General features: G+C 39.4%; 2 protein-coding genes across 2 annotated transcripts; both read left to right on the top strand.

Annotated features, from left to right (window-relative positions):
- The first annotated feature begins 139 nt into the window (after positions 1-139).
- Positions 140-4,565, top strand: cbx6a (chromobox homolog 6a). The gene is made up of 5 exons (XM_062989794.1): positions 140-216; positions 1,500-1,543; positions 1,963-2,028; positions 2,178-2,244; positions 2,940-4,565. The coding sequence occupies exons 1-5, from the start codon at positions 148-150 to the stop codon at positions 3,843-3,845; spliced, it is 1,152 nt and encodes a 383-aa protein (XP_062845864.1). The 5' UTR covers positions 140-147; the 3' UTR covers positions 3,846-4,565.
- Positions 4,566-11,122: 6,557 nt separating this feature from the next.
- Positions 11,123-17,575, top strand: gtpbp2b (GTP binding protein 2b). The gene is made up of 12 exons (XM_062989498.1): positions 11,123-11,275; positions 11,952-11,978; positions 12,065-12,249; positions 12,463-12,571; positions 12,665-12,862; positions 13,351-13,525; positions 13,767-13,986; positions 14,303-14,438; positions 14,660-14,718; positions 15,290-15,461; positions 15,735-15,899; positions 16,024-17,575. Exons 1-12 carry the CDS (start codon positions 11,132-11,134, stop codon positions 16,219-16,221), a joined length of 1,788 nt encoding a protein of 595 aa, XP_062845568.1. The 5' UTR covers positions 11,123-11,131; the 3' UTR covers positions 16,222-17,575.
- Positions 17,576-17,732: the final 157 nt, after the last annotated feature.

Genomic DNA, 17,732 nt, shown 5'->3' on the forward strand with positions numbered 1-17,732 from the left:
TTACTCTTTTAAAGCAATTTTTAATGCCAAGGGGCGTGGCCGGGCCTGGATCACATGGCGCTCTTTCCTACGCTCCTCCTGCTGTAGTGGATGTGTAAGTGTCGCCTCCGCGCGGTCAGCACTGAAACTGTATAATCGGGTAAGAGCATGGAGCTGACCGCCATCGGGGAGCGAGTATTTGCCGCCGAGGAGATCCTAAAGCGCCGCGTCCGAAAGGTGAGAGTCCGGGGGTGTCGGGGTATCCTGTCCGCGAGCGGACGCCGGGAGGGTGGCTGGCTGAAGCTCGCGCTGTGTGGGCACACTGAGAAGAGACCGTTTAATGACGAGGGGGGAGCAGGCCTAGTTCTAAATATTTCCATCCCCCCTACGAGTGTAAATGAACAGGACTGTATAGTGTTAGTTTGCATAAACTAGTGCGCTGTGCACTTTTGCATTGTGTAGAGTTCAGCTGTTCAGTTGTGTTGCAGCTGAACAGTTTGTGTCGCCTAGATAGGACAAAGTGCATCCAGCAAACATTCAGCCATTTTCGAACATGCACCAGTGCATTACGTCTAATCACCAGTTCATGCATGCATGCATGCATGCATGCATACATACATGTGTTCTGAATCATTATGATGCACGTGTATCAGGTGCAAAAAAGAATGTAAAAAAAAAGATTAGTGATGCACTGAAGCTTTAGGTAGTGTTATGCAATACATAGTTTAATACACACTCACCCGAGCACTTTATTAGGTACACATATCTTTTACACACATTACAGGTAAACTGTGTGGGTATACAACTACTGACTGTACGCCATCTATTGCTCTTTGCACTGTAACCCTACTGTACCTAATATATCAATCCAAATGGATGACCATAGGACCCCTATTGAGCAGATAATGTTTGGGTGTTGGACCATTCTTAGCACTGCTATGACACCAATATGACAATGACATGGTGTATGTTATACTTGTAAGTGTAGCAGGTGCAGTAGTATTGGAATTTTTAAACATCTTAAAATCAATGCTTGGTGATCAGAAAGTGGGCATTAATAAAAAAAAAAAAACACACATTAATATGTTATTACCATGTTATAAGTGATACCATGATAGCAGTGCTGAGAATGGTCCATCACTTAAACAGCATCAAACACTGTTTGTTTTTGACATTGAACTTGTGAACTGATGAATCTTGTGTAACGAGTAACTACTGTTTTTGTCATGAATGTAACCAAAGTGTGTAAAACATGACGTTAAAATCGTAATAAATAAATAAAAAATGACAAATTGCAAAATATCTTATTATTATGGTTCAGCATATAACAACCAAAGTACAATCTTGCTTAGAGGTCCCTGACTAAATGGCAGACATAGGACTCGAACACACCTTTGGATTAATACCCAGAGCTTTGTCTACTCAGTGTATTTTGCTAAATAAGTTATGTAGTTTTATAATGCTAACAAATAGTTATTTCAACATAATTGCACATTTAACACTCCTGCTGTTTTCTGTAGGGTCAGATTGAATATCTGGTGAAATGGAGAGGATGGGCACTAAAGTAAGTAGATGGTGTTTATTTGTAATGTTTATAAATTAATTAAACCTATACTGTTCTTTTTTTTTTTTAGAAATCATGAGCTGTTTAGTACTGTGTTTAAGGTAACCTTATATGTAACGTACAGTGCATCATTTGTCACAGTAAAAAGTACATGTATGCATTTCTGAGCAATGAAATCATTGACAGAAAACAATCTCACATGTGCTGCATCTGGTATTTAAGCAACAGAAATTATGCATTAAGAGATTAGTATTGAGCAATAGAGGCAAGGAGGATAAACTTGCATTATGGGTACAGATGGATGTACAGTTACAGTTAGCTGAGCCCTTGATTAAATGCAATGATTAAAGTCGGTTTTACTTAATAATATGACATTATTTTTGTGATTGTATTTGACAAATTTCTCTCTTTTGTTGCAGACACAGCACCTGGGAACCAGAGGAAAACATCCTGGACGATCGGCTCATTGTAGCATTTGAGCGAAAGTAGGTTTATGTCAGTAAATTGTGCCTTCCTGTCTTTATTAGTTCTGCATATAAGTGGAACTATTAGGACCCTGTAGTCTTAATAGTTTTGGCTCAGTGGAGATGTACACCTGCATTCTTATAACAACTTCTTTCATGTCTACATACAGGGAGCGAGACAAGGAGCTTCATGGCCCAAAAAAGCGGGGACCTAAACCAAAAAACTTTATGCTCAAGGTTTGAGTCTTTCTTTATTTTGCCTCACTGTTCTTTATTTTAGAAAGTGTTAGGAAGCTAGGACAGTCCCGGCCCAATTTTTTTTTAGGTGAAGTACCCTAAGGCTGGTTCAGGGTAAAGTGTTTGTAAACCTATATACGAAACGTGCCAAAATGAAAATAATTTAATGGTTCCAGACAGTGTGTGCAGAATTAGATTTAAACTATAAGAGAAGATGTACCTTCTGTCAAGACGTATCAATGACGCTCGTGTTGAGGAATGACCAACCCAGTTATGCCATCATTTCCACTGCAAATTAGAAAAAAAACAAGAAGAAAAAACAGTCATTTATTATCTTCACCTACGTTAGGGTCACTGGGTGCAAAACAGGCTTACCAAAACAGGATACCTGTGCATCTCAGGGCATTACAGACTCACCCAATTTACTTACTCACTTAGACATAAAGGGAATCTAGAGCAGCCAATCCACTTTAGTCTGACCACTTCTGCTATTTTTTAATATTGTTTTCTTGCGTTTGAAGTTAACATCCACCTTCAGTCACAGATGCTGACCTTTGCAACTATATCCGAGTACTTTTTGGTGTCATATCACTATTTGCAACATTTAAATAGTTTAGGATTTAAGAACTTTTTAAAGCACTGTATTTATTTAGTTTTTCATTGCGTCTGCTAATGATACCATTCTATACCACTAGGCACGATCAAGTGTGACATCGACCCGTGTTTCCAGTTCCCATCAAGCTTCTCCGTCCCCTTCCTCATCAAGAGTCCGTCCAAACTCTTCGTCGTCGTCTCAGGCGCCAACGCCCAGGTTGCACTCATTAGCCAATGCACACAAACTGAAGAAGGACATCCATCGGTGCCACCGTATGTCCCGCCGGCCTCTGCCACGACCCGACCCGGACGGCTCGTCGTTTGTCTCCCGCCTGCCGATGTCACCATTCTCCGAGACCGTGCGCATTTTAAACCGCAGGGTAAAGCCACGAGAGGTCAAGCGGGGTCGCATCATTCTCAACCTCAAGGTCATTGACAAATGCACCAATGGGGCAACCAAAGGACAAGGACGGGCACAGATTCCGTCTCGGAATCGCATTATCGGGAAGAGGCAAGCAGACATGCCCTACAGGCCGTTCCAGCCGCCTATGAAGATGCTGGGATTTCCCATGTACGGGCAGCCATTTGGGCTTCAACCGTGCTTACCAGTTTCAAACCAAGCTGGCTCCAGAGTTGGCAAAGCTGGGGGGCGTTCATCAGCAAATTCGTCCAGGGTTCAGACCCAGTCGAATCCTTCGATGGCCAATAAGAGATTGGCCACTGAAATCCAGCCTTCCTCTCTGACATCACCACCAGAGGACAAACCCAAAAAGAGGGGCAGAAAGAGAAAATTGCCTCACGATCAGCCTGCATCTAAAACGAGAGCAGCAAAACATGGTGACCCTGACTGGCACCCAGAGCGAGCTTCCAGCTGTTCTAATGTCGTCGTCACAGATGTCGCCACGAACCACCTTACTGTCACAATTAAGGAGTTCTGCCAGTCTGGAGCGGCGTCCGAACCCCCATCACCACATCCTGCCGACAACACAAAATCTTCCACCACCTAGTAAACAGTATCCCACTTACGACTGACACAAGAACTCGCTATAAGAATATTCAACTTCCAAAATTTACATATTTTTAAGCGAATTAAAGTATCTATACAGATTTTTTTTATTACACATTCTACCCCATTTTTGTCCCAGTTTTGTTCTTACCCACTAGTCTCTCAGCTCCAACATGATGGTTACCAATCTGGATAAGTAAGGGCTAGCACATGGTCCCTGCAAAACGTGTGATGCCGCAGCATCTTTTCAAACCGCATTTCATGCAGCATCAATAAGCGAATTAAGGTGCTTGGCAAAGGGCAATAAATGCACCCTTTCATACACACAAGCTTACGATTGGGTTGCTCTCTGAAGTCTTGTTACAGTGTCACCATGGTTTAAACCCACTTTTAATGATGATCAAAGGAACTGTTTATTGTGTGCACCACTCAGAAGCCTTGTCTTTTTAATTCTTGGTGTTTAGAGTTGGTCCAGCCTCCGTAACCTTAACATTTCTATTTGTACAAATCAAGTCTTACAGAAGTGCAATCATATGACATTGGTTGCACTGGTTTACAGTGAGGCTATGTACAATACGCAGGGACATTTTTAGCATCTGTCAAAAAGGCCACTTTACTTTCCATAAAGTATATTATTCAGGCTAATATTTCTTGATGCATTTTCACTTGTGATTCTGTACGTGATGGAAGCCTTTCACTGTGTTAATGAGCATCAGTGAGTCTTCTGAAAAAATAATCCATCATAATCATTTATATCCACCAAATAAAAGACTTGCTGTGTCTTAAATCACATACTACAGTACTAAAAAAGTAGCCTGATTTGTGCTTTGGCTGTTACTAATTTGATGTCTATTTGGCTGTTTTCCTTTTGTACTTAACACCTGATTTAAATAGATCGTGACTCACTACTCATGAAGAGTCTTAGTTTGGCAGCCCACCAGTGTATACACATGTCTACTGGACATGTGGTTTTTGCTAATGATTATCAATGAGCATGTTGGTGTTCTCATTGGGAAGACGCTGATCTCTGTCTATAATAACCAGAAACACAACACATATAAATGCGTTTCTGACAGATGCTAAAAAAATCCTTGTGAACGCAGTCTTATATGAAAATGTGAAGGGCTGCTAGTTAAGGACTACACTATTGCTTTCATGTTGCTACATGTTTTAATTGCAATAAGCCTCATATTTATTGAATAGATAGGATTTTTTAGTTTTAACCTGCATGATTTGAATGGTTTTAGCTTTTTGGATCATTAACATTCTGTGATTGTGCCAACCACACATCTTTAGCATTTAGAGATTGTGTATTACCGTCTTTTGCAATATATTTATATAGGAATTGTGACATTTTATTTTGCAGATTTAGAGTTGTGCCTGCTTTTGGTTTGGTTTATCTAAACACAGATGTCAGCTCTTGTTTCATCCAATGTCTATTTTAACCTAGACCAACTGCACTTTATGGGGCAGCCAAAGGAATTAAATAGTCCAATGTCATGGTGGACAGTTTGGTACATCCTACTAAACGGCTTCCTTTCTTTTTGCCTCTGTTACTGCATATTAACCAGTGAAGGAGTTTTGAACCAGTCAGCCGTCTACATACAAACTAGGCTGCTGTATCTCTGGGGCGAGGCCTCGCAATGGATTGGCGCCCCGTTAAGGGTGTGGAAGTTTGTTGTAGCTCCCCCTGATACACTAGTTAATTTTAAATAGGGCTAGACCTGTGGCATAGTGTTTTTGTAGAAACAGAAATTTGCTTTGCTTGTTAGGAAAGGCTTAAGATGATTGAGCTTTCTGTTCTGCCTGGCTGGCAAAAATTAAGCCTGATTGCATGATCGATTACCTTTTGGATGGATGTTATAAATCATTTATAATAACTTTCTTTGAATAACTCATATGATTTATAAAAACAGGCTGAGCCATTACCCAGGTCCACTTTGTGTAACATCTTTAATTGATCTGAATGTATTTAGTTTGACAGAAATGCAATCACAGAGGCCGCTAGAAAGGAGACATTTATTTATTTATTCAGTTTTAGCTGCTTGCTGGAAAAAGAAAAATGTCGACCATTTGTTTATGGAATATGAACGTCCCAGCATTAGAATGAGTTCATATGGCAGCTAAATTAACTATGGAAGGTTAAGTTAAAAAGAAAGGAAATACCATGTATGATTTAATTAAAAATGACAAGCAACATGCTTTGCTAATCCCTAATGAATGTGCCTTTGGGAATTTTAGGGGTGAGAGAATTTTAGGGATAGGCAAACTGCAATTTCCTGTCAGTAATTTAATAGCCATTCTATTAAATTAGACAGGTGATAAATATAAGATTTTATGTTTGTCCACTACCTAACAGTGTTGGCCAGTCTTTTAATAAACTGCTCTGCCAGAACAGACTGGAGATAAACACGTTTGCTTTGCATCATGAATTGCATTTATGTCCTTGTGAGTTGACTTTATTCTAGCCATAGGCAGGCAAGCAACAAGGCATTTACAACCTGAATGTGTGTGTGTGTGTGTGGGGGGTTTGGGCTTGGCTGGGGTCCACCAACAGAGAACTGGGCGCATGTATACACAAAAACACACAAACATGAGAATAAACTTTCTCAAAAATCACTGGAATTCTTAAATAATAACCTTTTGCCACAGTGTATCAAGGCCTTTAGGTTTTAATGTTCTGTTAGGTTATTTGATCTACTATTGTGTTCAGTACGGTTAATTTGTTCTGTTTTTTCTATGTTTAGTCAGATTTTGCTTTATTATTGTATCAAGTTAGGTTACTAAATCCGTTATTCTTTGTATTCATGTTTTTAAGTTTGTTAAGTGAAGTTTATGCGAGGTCTGAATGAGATGAGACTCCATGACTCACAACATTTTCCGGTGCTGCCCGTACGCAGGGCACCTTTTGTGGTGCATTTATATATTATAGTGCTGGAAAAACAAAACAAGGAATTCCCCTTTTTCTGATCGCCTCTGTTACTACATGTTTGTCACAGAATGATTTTAGGTTATTCAAAAATGACATTGTTACAGAAAGGGAACTTGATTAAACACATTTAAGACACAGTAGTTCAACTTAAGATGATACTAGATACATCTGCAGTTGTCCAGATGTTGTTTAGGCTGTGTTGTGAGATTCATGGACTGTTCTGTGGTTCGGTCAAGATCTTGGTTTTGTAACCTATTTTCAGTCTAACATATTTTAAGAACCTTTTTTCTGCTTAGATATTCTGGAATGTTCTTGCATTTATGTCTTTGGAAGACTATATAGTTCAGAATGACATCTACTTTTTTCCTGATGTTGTAGGGGAGAAAAACCTACATGAGCTGAGAATGATAGCTGGTTGACCAGAACTTCTCTGAGTTTTTTTCTCTGGGCATAGTGTCCCTGTAGAAACTTCTGTAGGAAGCCTCGTTGTTTTAAAATGTATTGTGGTGTACTGATAGAGTTGCCAAGAGTAATATCAGTGTTGAAGAACTGTGTGAATAATCCTGACATTGTAGAAAATGTATAATGGACTTCTTTTAAATGATCTGAAATCGTTTGATGTGACAAATATGCAGTAAAAGTCTATCAAAAAGAAGTTACTTATTTTACTACAACATATGAAGGTAGATAAAGCATGTCTTTGGCCATCACGGTCTTACTATGAAATGATCCAAGTTACAGGAAGTGGAGTCTGTATATGTTTACTTTTGTGTGCTATGTAGTGAATAGCTGTAGGTACTGTTGAGGCATTTCTTCCCTAAAGTATCCAGTGGCCTGTGTACATTTCTAAGAGGGCTATTTTTATAGCACCAGTTACAAGAAGTAATTTCAAAACGTTGAAGAGAAAAAAAAAACAGGACTTGACAAAGCAGAGGAAGTTTAACATTGAGTTTGTGAGGGCTTTACTTATTTCTGTACTGTAGGAGTGATGCAAGTGCAGCGTTTGCCATCTGTGTTCTATTTTACTAGTCCAATTTGGGTTTGGGAGACCCAGAGCTACATGTGATGTATGAAATGTAACTGTATGGTTTTATGTATAAGGTGATGAAGTTATTGTTATCGATATTAATAATGGTTTATAAACAATGATGTATCTGATGCATGTATGGAAAATCTTAATTGTACAGCTCATTCGAATGTCAGTTATCGATGTTGCTTTGTGTGTTTTTCTTGTAAAATGCTTTTAATAAAAGTCAGCCTAAAGACATGGTTCGTCTGTTCCTTTTAATAGATCTGCCCTGCACAGGTAATGTTTTTGTTGTTCTTACTATTACAAACAATGGGGAACACACTTTAAAGCCAAAAGTATGTAGACACACCTTCTTAAAATTAAGTTCTTTGTATTTCAGCTAGGTCATGTTAAGCAGTCTATGTCATGAGCTTATAACCATCATTATGTAGGACTGAGTATCTCCTAGCAAACAAGTTATTTACAAGGTTTACTGGCTCTCTGTCAAGCAGAAATAAGAGGTCCTGCTGTTGGCTTTGGTTAAAGCATGATGCTGTAATGTAGAAAAATTAACAACATTACTTACTTACATAAACTTAAAACAAAGATAAAACTCTAAACTTGATTAATACTAAGTAATATACACATATTTACCTTACTATTTACCTCGTTATCCTGCTGCTTTTCTCTCTACGTTTTTGGCTAGTAGATAAGTTGGAGTCTATGCAGCGCACCCTGCTCCCAGCCAATCAAATCAGTTATTCTGTTAGAGCAGACATGTCCGGCCCAAGGTTAGATTTTATACGGCCCGCGTCTTCTGTCTTAAATTGCATTACTTGTGGCCCGCCAGCACAGTCAAACAGAAAGAAATAATAAAGTATATTAATTCAACATGTAATTCCCCTTTTAACCACATGGTGGCAGCAATACTGTGTAAGTCATTCACATGCAAAGCGGCAAGCCCGTGAATAAGACGTACTCATGTATGACGTAATAAAAGCGACACCGGCTGTAAGAACAACGATTAACGGGGACAAAATTTGACGTGACGTGTTGTACTACAACAACGACCTAAGTGTTTGAGTGGTGGGGAGAACTTATGCGCAGTAATAATTTAGAGCAACTCAGAGTTCCTGCGTCGTTCTTTTAGTACATAAAGCCACGTTAAGCTTTATTTCTTCTTTTATTTTTTATTCGTCTTTAAAGTTCAGTTTGTGTTTTTTTCGGCGAAATTTTTGACTTTCTTTGATTTTTTTCATATTCGGATCATATATTTGGGACGTTTAGACATACGCCAAAATACAGTTATTATTGTTCTAGCATGTTCCAAATATGAAAAATAAACATTTATATTTTTCATAAATTTGGATAAAATTTTTGACTTAATTTGATCTTTCTCATATTTTTCAGATTTGGGACACTTAGACATAAACATTGTTCTACTACGTTCCTAAGTGGAGATAAATATATATAAAGGTTTAATTTTTTATATATTTGACCCATTGTAATATACAGGCATTGATCACATTCAGTCAGATGATTCGGTGTTGATTGCTGCTGAATCTGTGGATTGAATCATTGAATCATCTGACTGAATGTGATCAATGCCTGTATATTACAATGGGTCAAATACATGAAAAATTAAACTGCATTAAATTGCATTACTTGTGGCCCGCCAGCACAGTCAAACAGAAAAAAACAATAAAGTATATTAATTAAACATGTAATTCCCCTTTTTACCACATGGTGGCAGCAATGCTGTGTCAGTCATTCAAATGCAAAGCGGCAAAGCCGTGAATAAGACGTACTCATGTATGACGTCATAAAAGCGACACAGGCTGTACGAACAACGATTAACGGGGACAAAATTTTACGTGACGTGTTGTACTAAAACAACGACCTAAGCGTTTGCGTGGTGGAGAGAACTTATGCGCAGTAATAATTTAGAGAAACTCAGAGTTCCTGCGTCGTTCTTTTAGTACTTAAAGCCACGTTAAGCTTTATTTTTGTGAATGCGCCCTATCTTTTTTTTTTTACAGACTTTTTAAAGTTCAGTTAGTAATTTAAATGGTTTGTTCTGTGTTCTGATTAGTTCATCTGAATGCTTACATTTGGTTGTTGTTCGCTGTGTGAAATTACAATTAATAAATAACAGCGTATTTATATGCATATTTTCTTGTTTTAAATAATGTCATCAGGGACTGTTGGCCCTCGGGCCCTTTCACATGATCAAATCTGACCCTCCTAGTAAAAGTTTGGACATCACTGTGTTAGAGTCACACAGGTGAATCATTCTGGGAAGAAAACCTATATTTTAAAAAATTAACTAATTTACTTAAAAAAAACAGAAGATTATTGTTGTTTATAATAATATTGTTACTATTATTTGTATTTAAAAGATAAAAAATGTTGGTCAGTGACCACAGGGGAAAATGAAGAGCATAAAAATATGGCCAGTGAAAAGTAATAAACTAGCTTGACCAGCATTAAAACTATAAAACAATATATGCTGCTTGATGGCCAGTAAAAACAAGTGTGACCAGGCTTAAAAACCAGCATAAAAATATTACAGATGTTGGTTGGTGATGAGCAAAAACTAGCACAAAACCTCACAAATGCTGAATGACTAGCAGAAAACAACATAAAAAGCATATAAAACAACAAATGCAGGTTGGTGACCACTAAAAATGCTGTTTATCATGGTTCCTGGTCATGATTCGGTGTGTTGTACACATTTACAGCATTTAGCAGACGCTTTTATCCAAAGCGACTTACAGTACTGTGACAGTATACAATCTAAGCAACTGAGGGTTAAGGGCCTTGCTCTAGGGCCCAACACTGGCAACCTGGGAGTGGTGGGGCTTGAACCGGCAACCTTCTGCTTACTGGTCGAGTACCTTAACCACTAGGCTACACCTGCCCTGTACACAAAACCATTACTTTCCAATTTTAACTGGTTTCTGTCCAAGATGGTTTCTGCTAATTACTAATCTATTACTGATTAATGTTGTGTGTAGTTTTGTTTTTGGAGGGTAAACGTGACCCGTGGACAAAATACAAACGTATTATTGGGGAACAGTTAGGGAAATGTAAATGTAATGTAAATGAACAGTTGGTTGTCTTGATGTGACAGTTTTGACACTATTATGTGAAATCTGGCAACCCTGAGCAGCCACAGTGCGCGCTGGTGCTGCATTAATAACAGCTTCTTCCTTCCATCCTCCGGCCTGTACACAATTCAATCTAATTCAGAGGATTTGAATATTGTCTGGACTAGACTGACGGACGAAGAGAGAATATAAAATTGTATACAGTTAATATTCTAGCGGAATAGCGCAGGTTGGTTATGGAGGTGAAGTCAGGCGCTCCTGGGCCCGGATCCGCTATCTCCGAACAAACGCGTAAATCCCGCAAAAGGAGAAACAGGAGGAGGGGCAGGAGACGGAGGGGTAAAAAATCCAACGAGCCGCCGCCGTTTTTACCCCCGGAGGTACCGTTACAACTCCCGCAACACTCAGCTTTAATAAAGCCGCTCTGAGGTGCGGTAATTCACACACACACACACACTTGTTCCTTGGTAGCCAAGGTCAGTATAGACTGTATGACCCTATTCAGGGTCGCGGTGGTCCAATTCACTGGGCGAAAGGTGGGTAATACCCCGGGCAGGTCGCCAGTCCATCACAGGGCACACAAACACACTCACATCTCCAGTTGGTCTAACTACATGTCTTTGGACCCGGAGAGAACATGCACAGATAAGGTACTCGAACCCAGGACCTTTTTGCTGTACAGCGACAGTGCTACCCACCGTGCCACTGTGCTGCCCAAACTGATTTGTTGTTTGAATAAATACAATGATGTGAAAACATATTTGCCAAACGTGATATTACACAATGGGAACTTGAGACCAACAAAAGCTTAAGTAAAACCAGTGTCATGTTAAAAAGTGCTATTAAAAATGGTTATCAAACACCCATATCACCCCAGTAAAAAGTAAAATCGGCACCAGGATTATAAGCTATCTTTTACGCAGGAGTGGACAATGGAGCCAGTATATGGTATATAGTTCAAAATAAAATGATTACACACGCTTTAAAGGACATGTATGTCACACAAATTTGATACAGACTGTACTCTAATATAAAAACATTTATTATCTGTTTCAGGCAGAGGAAGGAAACATTGAATATAAGGTATGATGTTTCCACATAATGGCAATGATTAATACAAACTGTTAGAAGAGTTAAACTCACAGCTTGCTTATGTGTTCCATTCTTAGTTAAAGCTGGTGAACCCGACACAGTACCGATTTGAGCACCTAGCCACGCAGCTAAAGTGGCGTCTGCAGGAGGGCCGAGGTGAGGCCGTCTATCAGATCGGTGTAGAAGACAATGGACTGCTGGTTGGACTCAGCGACAATGACATGAAGGCCTCATTAAAGACACTACGCAGAATGGCTGAGAAGTATGGAGAAATCGTATCTTTTGTGCTACTTCATATCCCTAACCTTGTACCCTGATCCAGCATGGTGACCCAGTACATTAACCCTGTAATACCCTGTATTACTACCCCTCAACGGTGTAGCCTGACTGTGTCTCAACCCTGTAAATATTTTTTGTTTGTTTAGTGGTATATATGTGTGTGTTAGTATGTGTGTGTGTATATTTGATTTTGCAGGGTCGGAGCTGACATCACACTCCTGAGAGAGAGGGAGGTGGACTATGAATCGGACAAACCAAGAAAAATCGCAGAAGTTCTTGTGAGAAAAGTTCCAGATAACCAGCAGGTAAATATTTTTGCACATGAACAAAATGTGGGTCACTTGAAAAAAAGTTTGAAAAACCCTGATGTAATCTGTACTGTACTGTACTGTATGTAGTTTCTGGACCTGCGCGTGGCTGTGCTGGGAAACGTGGACTCAGGAAAGTCCACTCTTCTAGGTGTCCTGACGCAGGGCGAGCTGGATAACGGACGAGGCCGCGCCCGGCTCAATCTGTTCCGACACCTGCACGAAATCCAGACGGGCCGCACATCAAGCATCAGCTTCGAGATTCTTGGTTTTAACAGTAAAGGAGAGGTGAGATGGATTAGGGGTTACACAATGTGAATATTTCACACTAATATGCAGATAATGAATCCCAAAGTTCAAATAAGAATATATGTGTGTTTGGATTAGGGATGGTAGTGATTAACCTATAATCAAATAAATTGAGAGCAGAGCTCCAGATCTCTTACAACCATCAGCAGTACCACAGAGTACTGCTAAATCTCGTCACCTGCCTTCCCTCATATGCCCCATCTGACGTACGATTAGTCAATGGGCACTTCTGATGGTTCCTTGTGCAGACAACTTCGACCAGCTAGCAGGGGCCACAATACCTGCAACAATGGGGAACCCCATTGATCTTCCTCCCTCAGGCACAGCCAGTTTTTAAGCTGTGAAAACAGCATTGAAACCTAACATAGATGTCCAGTTTTCCATTTTCAGTTACTCTAGTTCAGATCTGATATGCTAGTTCATATATATGCATCTCATTTGTATTTTATGTATTTTATGATTGCCAGGTGGTAAATTACAGTGAGTCTCGTACAGCTGAGGAGATCTGTGAGAGTTCGTCCAAGATGATCACCTTTATTGACCTTGCCGGCCATCATAAGTATTTAAAGACCACCATCTTTGGCTTAACCAGCTACTGCCCTGATTTTGCCATGCTTGTGGTGGGTGCCAACACAGGTGTCGGTGAGTGTGTGCAAGTATGTGTAGATCTTCTGGTATAAGTGTATTTATTTCTGTTCTGGCCATTATGTAAGCTTGCTCAGTGGTCATCATCTTCTTCAATGTGATTTAGCAGACACTTTTGTTGTTGGAAACTTAATGTGGTCAATTTAGTGATTTTACTGTCCTATGCCAATTTTGAAACAATAAGTGCTCTAATATAAGGTGCCTTATTGTGCAAGTCACAGTACTTTCTTTTTCTCAGCGGGCACTACACGGGAACACTTGGGCCTGGCTCTGGCACTGAAGGTGCCCGTGTTTGTGGTGGTCAGCAAAGTGGATGTGTGTGTGGGTGGTGCTGTACAGAAGACTGTACGCCAATTGGAGCGGCTTTTGATGCTGCCTGGGTGCAACAAGGTGCCCATGCTGATTGCTAACCGGGACGACGCAGTCACCGCCGCCCAGCGCTTTGCCCAGTCCTCCAGGTACATTTCCTTTACATATCTGTAGTATTTACCACAGTGTGTGCATTTGGATGTGTTCCTGTGGACCTGTAGCAGTGTTTGTTCATAACAATGGGAAATATACTATTAGAATTTAAAAACATAAAAGCATGTAGATTGGAACACACTATCACCAAAAATTGCATCCTTACAAGAAATTGCATTTATTGTGGACTGATTAAAGTAATAAACGGAACAAATAACCAAATATTTCTGTATATTGCCCACCCTTAATGTAAGTGAGTAAATGAGTAAACTCGGACCTGCCTTGCTGTTATTCATTTCCCCTCACGTGCAGCATCACTCCGATTTTCACCCTGTCGAGCGTATCAGGAGAGAACTTGGAACTGCTGAAGATTTTCTTTAATATTCTGCCTCCACTCAGCAACAGCAAGGAGCAAGAGGAGCTCATGCAGCAACTCACAGAGTTTCAGGTACACAGTCTGGCATAAATAAATTAAAATAAAAATCACTTTTCCATTAAATACAATAATTGTGTATATGTAAAAAGATATATTTGTCATAAGTGTTTTGGGATTCCTGCAGCTGTACATAATATGTGACTTATTATGTAATAATTAATATGTAATAAGTATATTAGGTAAAATGAGATGCCTACATTTTTACTCAGTCTTTCTTGCACATCTATTTTCAGGTTGATGAGATCTACAGCGTACCTGATGTGGGAACAGTGGTCGGAGGAACTCTATACAGGCAAGTCACTATACACTTCAACCTAAAATGGGTTAAATTACTAAACTAAACGTAACACTACATTTTACTATTGTTCAGAATTTTTACATTTTTGTAACTGTGTGAGACCACAGCTGTCAGCTTTTATGAGATATAAAAAGAGCTATTTTGATTGCACCCTTCAAAAAGTAAGCTTGGACAAAAGACTAAAATGGTCATCTTAGGGCAAGAGGAAATTAGTCTGGATGGCCAGATGTAATCTGATAGCCACCAACAACAGGTCTGCCATAAATTAGAAGACACTGTCCAGAGTTAGGCAGTCTTTACATTGCTGCATCCAAAAAGCATCTGCTTCAAAATTAATGTTCGAGTTGACCCGAAATTAGGTGCTGATGACATGGACAAAGATAAAAAAACAGGAGAAACAATGAGCATGTCACCCAGGGCAAACCAGTATGAATAACTAAATCATTGAAAAACTTACACATTTGGTGAAAAACAGTAAATATTGGACAAAAAGTAAAAACAGCGAGCTACATATAACAGATTTTCTGCATGCTTGGTCTGTGTATGTGTGTATGTGTGTGTATAGCGGTGTGTGTCGTGAAGGAGATCGATTAGTAGTGGGACCTACAGATGATGGGAAGTTCCTGAGGTTGAAGGTTTGCAGTATGCAGAGAAATCGATCAGCCTGCAGGGTGCTACGAGCGGGTCAGGCAGCTACTCTCGCACTAGGCAACTTTGATCGTTCACTACTACGCAAGGTAATGTTTACCTCTAACATAGCATGGATAGGTATTAAAATACCAACAGCTGTGGAAATTTACTGTAGGGATTGAACACACCAATCTAAAAATGTAACATAGATATTAAATGAGATCTAGGTTGAGATCTGGTGACTGTGAAGGCCACAATTCTGTCTTTTCCGTACCCATTTTACTTTCTGTTAATGTAACTGGCTTGTGATAACAGACGTGCTAATCAATCCTAATAACTTTGTCTGTGTGTGTGTGTGTGTGTGTGTGTGTGTATGACAGGGAATGGTGATGGTAAGTCCGAAGATGAACCCCACCATCTGCTGGCAGTTTGAAGCAGCCATAGTCCTGCTGTTTCATGCTAAAACGTTCAGACGCGGCTTCCAGGTTACGGTGCACGTAGGAAACGTTCGGCAGACAGCCACAGTGGAGTGTTTACTTGGAAAGGTATGTGTCCACATAGTATTGCATAGTACTGCATCTCTAATTTTGCATTGCATTGTATCTAAGACAGACAATCATGATTCTAATCAAACCAGCACCCTTGTATTTTTGCATGCGTGTTGTGCAGGAGGAGTTGCGTACTGGTGAGAGGGCTGTAGTGTGTTTCAGATTCCTGAAACATCCAGAGTACCTGCGAGTCGGGGCTAAGCTGCTGTTTCGAGAGGGGGTGACCAAGGGCATTGGTCATGTGACCCACCTTGTACCTTCTGTCCTTAATAATGGCCCTGACCAGAACCACAAACTTCACCAGAGCCAAAACAATTAGAGGAGAACTAAACAAAAGAGATTGTGAGGGTGTTTCTTGCTGTAGTTTGCTGTCCACAGTGGCAAATTAACAGCTTCTGTTCCTACATAATTGTGAGGTGTGGGGTGATGTTGAAGTATTGACATGCTCAGAGGTATTTCATTACTTTATATGTGTCTGATTTATCTCACCTCTGACAGAGGGTTGTGTTGGGTGTTATGGGTAAAAGAAAAAAACCCTTACTACAGTAATGACATGTGAATATGGCCTTGAAATCACATCGCAGTGTCACATCAAAGTTGCACAATGCTGTGTATGATAATGCAGTTTCTTTATGGTTATGCACATTAGACAGTATAGTTAGATATATTATGGATATTAATATTTATTACACATATTAACATTTTTTTCTGCAGCAGCGAGAGATTAGCAGGTCTAATAAAACTGGCTGATGAAGTTACCAAGTTTAATAGTCCACGACCAACAACTTTTATTTGCACAGTTGCCAAATATTACCAGATGGTTTCATAGGATAGATTTTTTTTGCTTTATAAATAAAAAATTAAATTATTTGATCATTTCCAACAACGTTTAATGATGTGTGTAACTAAATTACAAGCTAAACTGCTTGTAAATGCTGTAGGCTCTTAGCATGGATATTATAAAGAAGCATAAATAAAACCTAACATGAATTGTTCTAAACTATAAATTTTTTGATTGCCTTATCTGATGCAACACTCCACATTTTATCCGAGCTTGGGACTGGCACTGAGAGTGCACCAACAAGTGCGACTCTAAATAGCTGGCCCCTGAGATATAGCCAGTCATGTCTGTGTAGACACCTGGCTGTTGGATAGCACAGCTTGAAATTCAAAGCCAGGATCTTAGTGGTAGTGTACTTTACCACTTTGCCACCTGAGCATCCATGTTCTAAACTACAATACACTTAAAATAAAAGTAAAATAAATTAACTAGCTTCATTAAAAAAAATAACTGAAGGAATAAAAACTAGGGTGTGGGCAGACTTAAATACATTAAATGTTTGTGGCGAATTAAAATGTTAACAGGTTTAGAAGGAAAGATTTTTTTTGGATAAAATATGGTGTTTGTTGAGGGCATCTCTGCTTTGTGAACCTGTAAACCCTTGCTAATTCTCTAGTTCATGTTTTGCACTGCTTAAAACATTTAATATTCATGTGTGTACAATATTATTCATCGTCATCTTGCACAGCATTAGGACGGTAAACTGCATGCTGTGCTTATTCCAGCTATAAAATATATATAAAAACGCTGCTGCATCTTGTGAAAGCTTCAGATTTAACAGAAGCGTTCAGTTTGCACTGTACTGTACTCACATGCACCTTACAAGAAATAAAGTGTTTCATTGTGTGTTTCTTTTTGAGTGAAACTGTGTTACTTACCTCAGATATAGTGGATCAGCCAGCAAGTAGGTAAGACACGAAGTTATGATCTTGAGATAGAAAACAAAACATATTAAGGTGACAAAAGACGAAAAAACTGAATTATTTATA

This window comes from Trichomycterus rosablanca, chromosome 27 (assembly GCF_030014385.1).
Source record: "Trichomycterus rosablanca isolate fTriRos1 chromosome 27, fTriRos1.hap1, whole genome shotgun sequence".
In the NCBI taxonomy this organism is placed as follows: domain Eukaryota; kingdom Metazoa; phylum Chordata; class Actinopteri; order Siluriformes; family Trichomycteridae; genus Trichomycterus; species Trichomycterus rosablanca.